Source organism: Lepidochelys olivacea (genome assembly GCF_965140295.1).
Source record: "Lepidochelys olivacea isolate rLepOli2 genome assembly, chromosome: 6".
Lineage (NCBI taxonomy): Eukaryota > Metazoa > Chordata > Testudines > Cheloniidae > Lepidochelys > Lepidochelys olivacea.
In genome coordinates this window covers 12,015,443-12,028,648 of record NC_140416.1, presented here as the reverse complement: position 1 = coordinate 12,028,648, position 13,206 = coordinate 12,015,443, and the positions used below count along the sequence as shown (strand labels likewise).

The 13,206-nt window shown below is 52.5% G+C and overlaps 1 protein-coding gene across 1 annotated transcript in view; it reads right to left on the bottom strand.

Annotated features, from left to right (window-relative positions):
• The window catches only part of MYRF (myelin regulatory factor), a 106,854-nt gene that overhangs the window by 38,421 nt on the left and 55,227 nt on the right, over positions 1-13,206 (bottom strand). Inside the window, exons 5-7 of the mRNA XM_084632218.1 lie at positions 4,280-4,571; positions 3,372-3,544; positions 2,894-3,017 (exon numbers count right to left, since the gene is read on the bottom strand). Coding sequence (XP_084488344.1) covers positions 2,894-3,017; positions 3,372-3,544; positions 4,280-4,571 — 589 coding nt within the window. The remainder of the gene's footprint in view (positions 1-2,893; positions 3,018-3,371; positions 3,545-4,279; positions 4,572-13,206) is intronic.

Sequence of the window (13,206 nt, the reverse complement as noted above, 5' to 3'; positions counted from 1 at the left end):
GATGGATGTTTGGTGCCAATCTGGCATTGGGGGATAAACGACCTTAGGTGCCAGGCTCCACTACTGAGAGTGAGAATGAAGATTATTCATTGACTTGCAACCTGCCTCATTTCAACCAATCAAAACTCAGGCCACAGCCAAAGCCACACTAATTCTTTCCAGTGAGAGTGGGAAGGTCAGAGGGCAAACTCCTGGGAATAGGTCGTCTAGGGTCAAATGGATTATTTTAGCCAAAAGGCCTCCACTGATGAAAAGTAGATTAACGCAGGTTTCAGAAGCTCAGGATTGGAGAAGAGGTGATTTCTCCTAATGCTGAGTGAAGCTGAAAGGTTATGAACTCCCCAAAGCCAGTGTCTGACATGAGGGATGGTGGTGGTGTGGGGCCCCAGGCCTCTGCGGAGGAGGCCAGGCGGGAACCACCCCCCAGCACTCACTGGCGGTGCGGCTGGGGCCGGGTCGCTGCACTTCCCGATGCCGGTGAGTGCAGGCCCAGCCCTGCTGCAGAGCTCAGGGGAGTGGGGGCCGAGCTAGGTTGGGGAAGAGGTGGGGCCGGGGCAGAGCCGGAGCAGGAGTTGTGGGGCACCAAAATTTCCTGGTGCCCTGCGCAGCTGCGTGCTTTGCTTACAGGTAAGGACGGCCCTGCCCAGGGGCTGGTGAGAAATGCAGCTTGGGTCTGGGAACCTGAGCAATTTCCTGTGGGTCCGCACTCGCTCCCCACTCTCACCTGCTGGACCCATGTGAAGGGCAAGAGTAAGAAAAGGATGAGACTCTGATCCCACAATTCAGCTCCCTAGGGCTGAGACTGGAGCTAAAAACCCTCTGGCTTCTTCTGGAGAACGAAACACCTAGTACAGAACCAGTCACACACGTGGTCACCTGGCTTGGAGTAACCCTGTGGAGAACCCACCTCTCTGCTGCAATTCTCCTCCAGTTTGGAACAAAGCACCTCATCTTCCCCCGACATCTAGTTCTGGAGCTGGTACACAAGAAGCTCCAAGAGCTTTGCAGAGGTCAAAGCCGCCTTCTCATTCTAGCACTGCTGCAGTGGGCTCCCGGCCGGGGCTTTCCCAAATGGCTGAGCTGTGAGAGACAACTTAGGTCTGCCTCCTAAGGATCAGCTCTCCCTTCACTCCTTGAGGCCTGGAAAGGAAAGGCCAGCTGGGCCTGCTCCCTTTCTGTGACCCCCTCTGGCTGCCCACATGGCACTGGCCCAAACAGCTTTGTCCTTCCAGAGGGAGGTTAATTCTGCATGAGAGGAAGGACGGTCTTCCCCCTAAGGCAAAGGCCTGAGAGTCAGCCCAGCTGGATTCTGTTCCCAGATCTGCCAAAAGCTCATCCTGTGACTGGGGCAAGTCCCGTCATGTCTCTGTGCCTCACTTTCCCCAGCTGTAATATCGGGTTTAATTCACTGAGAATCTCAGCGGTAGGCAGTGTTGCTACACACCCGGTGGGAACTTGGAACCAGCTGGCCACACACTCTGGCATCTGAGGCAGCCTCCCTAGGTCACACGCCCTTCCCTGCTCCCGGAGCCAGCCCTGCCAGGAGTCCTTGGCCTTTTCTCTGCACGTCGTTCTGACGAAGCCTGATCATTCTCTCATTTTAGCTGGTATCCTGCACAACAAAGCCCCTCCCCCGAGCCCCAAAATAGGGCCCCAAACAGAGACTGGCTGGGTGGGACCTGAGGAGGAGTACGGGGTGTTTACAGGACTAGCCGCTCCTGGAATCCAGACTGCTGCTTGCCAGTGTTCAGTCACCTTTCCGGAATGCGGGGAGGATTTGCAGCAATTTCTTCCTGAACATTCATCTTCCTTGCCCTGTGAGCTGCGCGCACTTGTTCCCTGCACCCCGCCCTTCCCTCCACTTCAGCCTCCCAGCCTTTCCCTCCCCCCTTGCAGCATTTCTCTGCACCCCTCAACTCCACCTCAGCCCCTTGGCCTTTCCCTCCATCTCCGCCCTCTCTTGCAGCCTCTTGGCCTTCCCCTCCCTGCAACTCTCTTCCTCTTCCTCCTGCCCCCGTCTGGCTCTGTCTGGGTACGTGGGAGCTGGAGCCAAAGGTGTAGTTTCCGGCTCAGGCAGACCTACCCATGCTAACTCTGATCCAGCGGGCGCACTGAACGTCGTAGTGTAGCCTCGGCTGCGCAAGGAGTTAGCCACGAGCCTGTCTGAAAGCGAGGTGCTTACTCGGGCAGCTAGTCCCTCCTGCCACTCAAACCGCTGCAGCTACGCTGCTGTTCGTAGTGTGCCAGCTGGATCAGAGCTGGCCTGGGTACGTCTGCCTGAGCTGCGAATTCCACCTCCAGTGCAGACTTACCCTCTGTCTTTCTATCCCCCCACTCCCTCTGCATGTTTCCCTTCCCGCTGTGGCTACTTCCCAGCTCTCGCCAAGCCTGTGGGCAGCAGGAGCCAGCAGCCCACTTCTCCACACTCCTGACCAAGGTCTCTTTTGATGAGCCACGTCTCACGCCTTTAGAGGAGAGTTAATGTTCATTTTAAAAATTCAGGGCGGTGGATGAGCCTGAAGCTGGGGGCAGAGGCCCCTCTGATCCAAAGAGACCCTTAGACAGGCTGGGTTTGGTATCACAGGCTCCTGCTAAGCGGGGCTGGGCTGTGCTCTGAGTAACGTAAGGCGACGGCAATAGCCAGAACTGCCTCGGATGGTGCAATCAGCCGCTCACACACAGCTCTGTTCCTGGGGTCAGCCGGCATTTCGCGCTCGCAGAGAATTAACTTTCCCCTGGGCAGGTTACAATGGAGACCGATGCAGGATCCCAGGGATTCCAGCACAACGCTGCCCCCCAACCCCCCTGTGACTCCCAGGGTAAGGGAGGACAAAGGGCTGGTGGGGTAGACATGAGTGTGGCTGTATCTCTGGGAGACCAGTCAGTTACTCACAGCTCCTTGTAGTTGGCATCGTAGAGAGTCACCCACTTGTTCTGCTGATGCGGCTGCCACTTTATAGACTGGTAGTTGGGATCCAGGTAGGAGCCGTTTAAGCTGTCGTTGTCTTGAATCAGCCCTGCAGCCATGGGGAAATATTTACTGAAATCATTTCTATGAGGTCCCTGACCAGGCAAGAGCTCCCCATGCTGGTGCAAGGGAGATACTTCCACTCTGCACTCGCTCACCCGGGGGGCCCATGTCCTGACTGCGCTATCTGTGCCCCAACCCAGGGCCAAAGGGAGAGCATCCACCCTCTGCACTTTCAGCTCCGGGAACAACTCTCTCATTTGCTTATCTGGGGGGACACTTCCATTCTCACTCTGTCCTGCAGGCTCCTCTCCCGTGCACCCCACCTGGGGAGAGCTCCCCCTGCTGGTGCCAGGGAGGTGTTTGGTAATGTTGGGGGAGGGGTGGGACGAAGAGCACATACCTGGTGAGAGTGCCCCCTGCTGGTGCCAGGGAGGCGTTTGGACTCTGTCAGGGTTGAGTGGCACAGACCCCATACCTGGCTCCTGCTTTATCATCCCGTTGAGCATCTGTGCGTTGAGTGTGTTGGGGGGTGACTCTGAGTGTTTCCGCTTCTTGGCTGGGTGAACTGGGAGGCTGCAGAGATCAACCGGGACAGCAAACCCTGAGCTGCGAGGCAGCGAGCAGGAAAGCAGGGCAGCTGTCAACCTCCACCAAGGAAAAGGCAAGCGGGGGGCTGATGGGCCCCAGCAGCAGGAGCAGGATAGGGGCAGGGGCTCAAGTGAGGGCAAACATCTGGTTCAAACGTTTATAAATTAAAGGCTTTGTGCTCTCAGTAAAGGGAGACCCATTACTTTTCCGTGTCATTATTGCCCCTCCCCCCTGCTATGCCCCACCCCTGCACCTCCTCCATTCCCCACACCACTGCCCCCTTACCGCCATGCCCCACCCCTACACCTCCTCCATTCCCCATCCCACTCCCTTACTGCATGTTCTGCCATACACCCTCCATTCCCCACCCCCACTATCTCCCTCGCACCACCCCCCACTGTGCTTCACCACTCTGCCCTCCAGGCCATGGTATCGTAACCTCTGCCCCATGTCCTCAAATCCCCACGATCACACTCTCCAGCCTGCTACGACGCCCCTCCTCACCCTAGTCTGGCTCTTCACCAGGGGGTTTACCTACTAGCTGTGTTATCCCTCAGCACAGAAAATCCCCCGCGCCCAATGCGCCCCACTAGTGCACCCTTCTTCACCATCCTCACTCTCCGCGCACACTCATCGCTCGGAAACAGCCCTACAGCAGCGAGGACGTCCGGGATCCAAACATCCCCCTCGGTCCTCGCAGTCCCTCCCCGGTGCTCTTACTCTGCTCCGTGCTGCTGCAGGAGCTGGTGAAGCATCTGCGACTGCTGGGCGTGGTGGAGATCACCTGGGGACATGCCCTGCCCGATGACGTACGGCGGCATCAGCGGCTCAGGCTTCATGAACATGTCCCGCTGCATGCTGGGATAGTGGGGGTTGTGCTGCTGCTGGTGTGGATGCGGCGGAGGTGGTGGGGGACCCTGAAGGTGGGGAGGCGGGGGAGGGTGCTCCAGCCGGGAAGGTGGGGTCATGTGGCACATGTTCTCGGGGGTCATGGTCCGGAGGAGGTGAGGATCTTCAAAGAAAATATAATGGATTTATTAGAACGACATACAAAGCCAAACACAATCTGTCCCGAGTCCACCCCGCCCATCCCACTCAACCGCCCTCCCCTCTCCGAGTCCCAGGGGAGTCCCAACCCACCCACGGCAGATCAGATCATGTTCCCGCAAACTCCCTCCGCTTCCCCAAGCTCAGGTTACTAAACGGCTGGGGTTCCCTGGACACAGCCTCTTTTTCGAGCCTCCACCCTATGTCTGGGGAGGGACAATTTGAAAAACAACAGGCAATATCCAGGGTTTTGCAGAGCAGACCACGCTGCAGCTCAGAAAGAGCCTCCTGTGAATTGGCAGCTGATTGGTCCATTCCCCTATAAGCCACAGTGGCTGGATCCCGCCGACCCAGGTCCCAGCTCCCAGCTACAGGGTGGGGGTCCCGCAGGGAGGTGCTGAGTGACAGCTAGCAGTGGGTCCTGGGCTTGTGCCAGCCGCCCTGTCACTGTGACAGGGAATGACACTGCCTCCCCACCTCCAGTGAGTACCCCCACCACAGGTACCCCGCTCCAGCATCCCCCACTGTACCTCCACCTGCCTGCCCCCTGCCTCAGTCCCAACACACTTGGGCCCCTAGCCCACCTCTCCCAAATGAGTCTACTCTGGTGTGGGTCACTGTGCAGGCAATTCTGGGACTGGATTTCTCTTCCAATCTCCTGCTTCTTGGGAGGCCCAGGCGTCCCACGGGGATGGCTAGGGATTTCCAGTTTGTAAGGAGAGTTCCAACTACTTTTCCTTTATAAACTCAGCAGCATGGTGGGGCTTTGGGCCCCGTGATTTGGAAAGGAGGATTGAGGAAGCCGGATGAGCAGAAAGCCCCACGCCCACAGTTAGCAAGGGTCCCAAAGGGCTCACATCTGATCTAGTCAATGCGTAATAGGAGGCTGACACCACATTACAGCTAAGGTTCAAACAACACAATCAGGATGTTCAGAGTTCAAGCTCCCAGTATCTCCCAACACACAAGTCACTAACGCCTTGGTATGTAGGTGCAATGGGGCAGAGTTAGTATTTAGCTGGACTGCTGTAGCATCAGGAATCGGGGCTCCTGTGATGATTTAGCTTATGTCTGTCTGTCTCTATAGCACGCTACAAATGCCACTTCCGTTGTGAGAAGAACCCATCCATCCCTGATGTCTTTGTGCCTCTATCTTGGCCTGGAATTGCAAACCACAGGGCAAACAATGCAGAGAGATCAGGAGCTGTTAATCCGGAGGATCACCTATTGAAATGCAAACACCTCAGCCAATGAGCCCACAGATATCCCGTCCTTCCAGGTGAGCTAGTAACCAAGCAATGGCTCACCTGACAAGGGACTTGACTGGTCACCCGTCCAAGGGGACTGCAGCTTTACAAAAGGGCAGCTCCCTCACAGACCACCATATTTAGAGAGGGAGACGCACTAGAACCTGATGGCTGAGCGGGAGGAGAGGGACACAGGAAGGACCAGGGACCCTGGAAAAGTCTGTCCCAGACCCATAGGGTTCTCTGAGTGGCAAGGAGGGATTTGCATGCAGGCTTTATTTTTCTAGAGATCTGTATCTATCTTGTCTATGCAAACAGAATGTGCGCTTAGAAACTCCTTTGCAGAGTCTGCGTGTTACCTGTTTACACTGCCACGGAGCCCTCAAAGAAATCAGAGGGTCCACTGCTTCGGCAGAACTTGGGGAGTATGCAGCAGCTACTGGGGAGGCTTGGATAAGGCAGCACTAGTTCCAGGGCCTATGCAATCAGACCGCGTGGCCCCCACTGCCAAGAGGGGTGTCAGACAAGGGGTCTGCCCCTGCAGCATGTGCCTAGAAGCCCAGAACCTGAGAGACAGTCTGGCTGAACTCTGCCCAGGCCCAGCAAGCTAAGAGCAGCCTGGGGAGCATCCAGATGGGAGAGCTCATGAGGGTTGTAACAGCCCCATCGTACTAGGTGGCGCTGTGCACATCCAGAGCCAACGAACAGCCCCTCCCCAAAGAGCTGACAATATAAAACAAGAGACAAGCAGCAGGAGGGCGCGTCAGGTAACAGCAAGACGCTTTGGGACAGCCGGATAAGCAGCGGTCACAGTACTCCTGCTGCCTAGCCGCAGCCGACAATTTTGTGAGCACACTCAGAAGCTGCACAGGAAATAAGACAGGGGAAAGCTCACTTGCTGTGCCCCCAGCACCACCCTGCAAGCCCAGACTAGTCCCCTCGTTGCACCAGCCCTGCCCAGCTCCTGCCTATCGTAGATACTTCTCTGGCCCCCAACACTGCATGATCTGAGCACCTCACAATCTTCCGGGTATTTAGCATCAATCCGCCCCCCGAGGAGCAGGGAAATGCTGTTATCTCCATGTTACAGCCAGGGCCAATCGGGAGGGAGGGCCAGGAGGGCCATTTGGCCTGGGCCTGAAGCTCAAAGGGGGCCTCAAATTGAGACACTTGTTAAGTTTTGCAACTTGTTTTTATGCACATAATTTTTTTGCTAACTGATAGATTTTGTCATATTAAAGAGTTAAAAATGTTCATAAATATTAATAAAAATATATCAGTTCTGATGGCACAAAATTAGACCAGGTGTCGTCATTTTTTCTTTTTATTATGGCTAGGGGCCTTGTAGCGAGGTGACGACTCGCTGGTGTGGCATCTCCTGCTGGTCGTCTGGGAATTAGCTCTTTTCCAGTGTACGGAGCGCCCTCTGCTGGCCGATGGCTCACCTGCCTCAGGTCCCTGTGTCCCTCCCGGACCCCGGTGCTACTTTATCTCAGGGTTCTGCCCCAGCAGTACCCCCCCACACTCTGGGTCTCCCAACCCTCTAAACCCACCTTGCCGCAGTGGCTACTGCCCGTCCTCATCTAGCCCCCTCTCACTGGGGCAGACTGCAGTCTGTAAAGGCCACTCATCACTGGCAAGGGTTTAGGACCTACTGCCTTTGCCTCTCCCCAGGCTGCCCCAGTACCTTTTCATAGGCCTTCATCAAGGCCTGCAGCCTGGGGGTTTACCAGGCTGGAGCTCCCCAGTTCCCTTTGCCCTTCCCCAGCACTGCTCCGCTTCAGGTACCTTGCTCCCAGGCAGCTAGCCCTTCCCCCTCCAGGGCTGGAGTGAGACTCCTACAACTCCTGGCCCCCAGCCCTCTTATCAGGCCCAGCTGGGCCCTAATTGAGCTGGCCACACCTGTGGTTGCTTCCCCAATCAGCATAGCTTGGCTGCTTTTAACCCCTGTCTACTAGAGTGGGGCAGCTGCCCCACTACAGGCCTCAAAAGCTGGAAGTGGCCTGGGCCTCCCTGGACCTCTGAGAGGGCCTGGTTACAGCTGGGGAACTCAGGCGTGGAGAGGCGAAGGGGCTTGCTTACAGCCTCACAGGGAATCTGGGGCAGAGCAGGGAACTGAACCTGGGTCTCTCCAGTCCAAGGCTAGTAACATAATCACTGGACAATCCTTCCTCAGTTCCTGTATCAGCAAGCCCAGCAACTCCCTGCTCCCTCACTCCCAGCTTATCCTGCTCACTGCCCCTTTATCCTGGAGCCATGAGCCATCCTGTAACCACAGTTCCAACCTCTCCCTCTCCGTGCCACACCCACGCCCTCCAGTCACTGCCCCCCCCCCCCCACCTCAACAGCCTCCTCTCCTAACCACACAGCCCTCCCAGCCTGGGCTTTCGACTGCACGCTGGCTGCACTTTGGCTGCACTTTGTGGCTGCACTCTCATTCTCACTGAAGTCAACGCTTGCCATGGGAGTGACCCTCTCTGAGCCACTGGGGAGGGAAGCCACAGGTGGGGGCTGACTGGAGAAAGACACAGACTGGCCCAACCTGCCTTTTGAGGGTTGGAAATCTCACCCTCAGTGGTACAATAACGAGATATTTTTGTGTGTGTGCATTTAATTCACTAATATACATTTTTAAACACAGAGAGGACTTTGTTCCTCACATTTAAATAAACAAGGGAGATTCAAATACACACTCCTACTCCCCACTTCTATATGTGGGATCAGATATTGAAATGAAGCCACTATCTGGATTTATTTGACTGTGTTGCCATCAAAATAAATGTTTAACGAGAGGCATCTGGGGGTGTATGCAAACTAACTGTCCCCACCACAGGCCCCGATCCAGAAACAAATTCCTCACAAGGAAAACCCTGTGTCCACATGGAACTCCTGGCAAGATCCAGGCCTTACACGTTAACCTGCAAACACTCACTACCCAATACACCACATACTGATGCAAGCAGTCTCACTGAAGTCAATTCATTGGAATTAATTTGCAAACTGGATACAATTAACTTAGGCTTGAATAGAGACTGGGAGTGGATCGGTCATTACACAAAGTAAAACTATTTCCCTATGTTTATTCCCCCCCTGTTCTTCAGACGTTCTTGTCAACTGCTGGAAATTGCCCATCTTGATTATCACTATAAAAGGTTCCCCCTCACACCCTCACTCTCCTGCTGGTAATAGCTCACCTTAAGTGATCACTCTGGTTACAGTGTGTATGGTAACACCCATTGTTTCATGTTCTCTATGTATATAAATCTCCCCACTGTATTTTCCACTGAATGCATCCGATGAAGTGAGCTGTAGCTCACGAAAGCTTATGCTCAAATAAATTTGTTAGTCTCTAAGGTGCCACATGTACTCCTTTTCTTTTTACTGAAGTCAATGGGACTACTCACAGTATTATTTGCAGCAGCAGGCCCTTACCCTTTTAGAAAGAATGGCGTCCCTAGGCTTCAAACATTCAGCTGGACTGATCCTAAGTCAAATGTCTCCCAGTGCAATACATTAAGAAATAAGGCCCAAGGAAAGGTGGAAGTTTCTAACATGAACTGCTGAAACCCATTTGTTTTCACACATGAATCTCTGGAGACCCCAACTCCACCCTGCAAAAATAAAATTCACGTGGGAGCTGAGAAAAGGCATGAGAAATTTTAGCCCCAAGGGTCGTTTTTTGGGGCCAGAAAATAGTAAACATCTGGAAGAAAGGTCAAGGAATTAAATAAATCGTAATTGGATTTGGGCCCCAGATACAACGTTTTGGTTGGGTTCATCTCTATCCTTACCCTGAATTACTATATCTTGGATATGATATTAGGTAACAATACTTGAATATTAAGGAGCGGCACTACACACTCCAGCTTGAAGTTGAAGCAGTGTTGCCAACTCTATGAAACTGCAAGTCAAGTTATATTTGATGATCATCTTAAAGCCCCAGATCCTGGAGTCCTGTGAAGATGTGAGTTGCATTGTAAACAAAAGGTAAGTTTCTAGTTCTTGTGGTTACAGAGAAAAGTTTGAAAATATGAACTCCAAAGGCTCGAACACCAAAAGGGTAAATACAAAGAACACAATATTTACTTATTTTTAAAATCTCATTATTTTAAGGCAATCTCAGGATTTTGGGGGGGGGTGGGGGGGAGGAAATCACTCAAGTGTTTGAAAACTTGGGGTTGGCGCCATAGAAACCAGCTACCCATTACTGTCAACACCTCCCCTTCTGCCCCTGCCCAAAAACCAACTCATCCATCTGAAGTTTCACATGCCTCGTCTCAGCGCAGGGTAGAGGGTTTTATGGAACGTCTGGGGCAAGTCACACTGGGCAGTACAGTGCTAGGTGCCTATGTGCACACAATGGGAGGTGCACATGAAGACTCTGGCATGACCCCTGTCCTCCGGCACAAGCAGAGGCCGCTTGTGAACTTACAGAGCTGAGCGCAAAGCGTTATTACTCCCCTCCTTCCAAAGACTCTAACCAAGCGGCTGTTAGACCCTGGCTCAAGAAACCAGCTGCCTACATGGACGATCTTGCCAGCTACAACCATATCTCAAGTCTGCCTTTGTGGGGGAGGTTATCGAGGTGGTGGTGCAAGGAAAATCTGGAAACAGAGCTCCCTGCTAATCAAGGGAATCTCCCCCACCCCATCATACATCCCTCCTGAGCACAGACATGCAAGGATGCTAGCTCACGAAAGCTTATGCTCTAATAAATTGGTTAGTCTCTAAGGTGCCACAAGTACTCCTTTTCTTTTTAGAGACACAGTGTTAGTTATGTGAATGACAGGCATCACTTTATAATCACACTTGAAAACAGTGGTGCCTCTGCATTCCCTGGACTTGGCCGTGACAGGGGCTTGAAGGAAGGCGACCCCTAGGCAGCACAGACTGTATAAAATGGAGACATTGCTCACTGGCTGGGGGAAATGACCAAATAATATGGTTAGGAACTGTCCCCACTAGCGAGGGGGCACATCTACCTTTTGTCACAGAAGTTTGCAGTTGAAAGGTATTACTGGCCTCTTGGTTGTTCCTGGATTCCCAGGTTCGTCTGTGGCAGGAAAACTGCAGCCATTTCTTAGAAGGGACCTTGCTACACTCCTCAGCGCCTTGTTCACTTCCAGAACAGATTGCTGCCATGCGCTCTGCATGGGGCTACAACCGAAGACCACCTGAGAGCTACCTTCACCATCCTCTTTGCAACACAAAGCAACCAATTTAAATAAATGATTGAAACTCTTGCCCCGGGATACTCCTCCTCCAGGCAGATTTAAACTCCTCCATTACGAGATGTTGCAAGTGAAGAAACAGAGCAAGAACTAAAAGAATCAACACTGACATTAATGCAACGTGGTCAAACACGAGAAATGGCCTGTTAATGGCTAGAAGTATATATAGAGGCAAACCTGCGTTTTGGCTTAATTCTCTTGCTTCTATATCTGAGAAGAGAACAAAAGAATATGGTATCCAAGTTGGTGAGGATGCTGTGCAGGGACAGAGAACAAAGTATGACCAGGAACACTTTACCATGTGCTCAGACAATGAACATAAAATGATGATGATGCTAGAACTGGTAGGATGCAGACATGGGGCGTTCAATTAAACCTCTTTGGGGAATAAGTAACACCAAACGCACAGGATGGAAGTTCACACATTGTCCTGCAACTGCCACCATCCTCATAGCTGGTTGACTGGAAACGTGGGACTGATGTCTCAGCTTCCCTAGGATTCTTGGCAGAAGGCTCAGAACCCCGCAGGCCAGACCGTCAGCTGGTGGAAATCTGTGCAGCTCCTCTGACTTCAGTGGTGCTCCACCAATTTATGCCATCTGAGGATCTGTCCCTATGTTACATTTGCATCCAACTATAACCATTATAGTTTCCACGATATGCATCTGAGGAAGTGAGCTGTAGCTCACGAAAGCTTATGCTCTAATAAATTGGTTAGTCTCTAAGGTGCCACAAGTACTCCTTTTCATTATAGTTTGGGCACTGAGCAAGAGCAGGACTTCTCATGCTGTTTGCATAGGGATTCTAGAGAGGCACTAGGCTCGCAAAAGCAACGGAATAAGGTTTAAGCGGAATTTGATAGAAAACAGGCAGACGAGGCTTCTGCTGGAGTTCAGGAAAATCTAGCTTGACCTAAATAACGAAGAACTGAAACCACACTAGGACAAAACTGAAAAGCGAGTCCGAGAAGCTATGGAACATTTTGGATACTTAGCCAAAGTGACTGGTCCCAGATACATAGGTTCATCAGGCAAGCCCAGAACAGGAAAAGGAGGCTTGAAGCGTAGAGGTATGGGAGGCAGTGGGGCCTAGCAGATAGAGCACTAGACTGAGAATCAGGAGACCTGCATTCTATTCCCAACTCAGCCATCATATAATCATAGAATATCAGGGTTGGGGGACCTCAGGGAGGTCACCTAGTCCAATCCCCTGCTCAAAGCAGGACCAATCCCCAACTAAATCATCCCAGCCAGGGCTTTGTCCAGCCTGACCTTAAAAACTTCTAAGGAAGGAGATTCTACCACCTCCCTAGGTAACACATTCCAGTGTTTCACCACCCTCCCAGTTGAAAAAGTTTTTCCTAATATCCAACCTAAACCTCCCCCACTGCAGCTTCTCGTCCACTGTAACCCCTAGGTCCTTTTCTGCAGAACTGCTGCCTAGCCATTCGGTCCCTAGTCCGTAGTGGTGCATTGGATTCTTCTGTCCTAAGTGCAGGACTCTGCACTTGTCCTCGTTGAATCTCATCAGATTTCTTTTGGCCCAATCCTCCAATTTGTCTAGGTCCCTCTGGATCCTATCCCTACCCTCCAGCGTATCTCCCACTCCTCCCAGTTTAGTGTCGTCTGCAAACTTGCTGAGGGTGCAATCCACACCATCCTCCAGATCATTAATGAAGATATTGAACAAAACTGTCCCCAGGACCAACCCTTGGGGTACTCCACTTGATACCAGCTGTCAACAAGACATGGAGCCATTGATCACTATCCGTTGAGCCTGACAATCTAGCCAGCTTTCATCCACCTTATAGTCCATTCATCCAGCCCATACTTCTTTAACTTACTGGCAAGAATACTGTGGGAGACGGTGTCAAAAGCTTTGCTAAAGTCAAGGAACAACACGTCCACTGCTTCATCCACAGAGCCAGTTATCTCGTCATAGAAGGCAATTAGATTAGTCAGGCATGACTTGCCCTTGGTGAATCCATGCTGACTGTTCCTGATCACTTTCCTCTCCTCTAAGTGCCTGCTGAGTAACCTTGGGCAACTCACTTCGGCTCTGTGCCTCAGTTTCCCCATTTGTAAAATGGGGATAACGACGCTGACCTCCTTTGTAAACCACT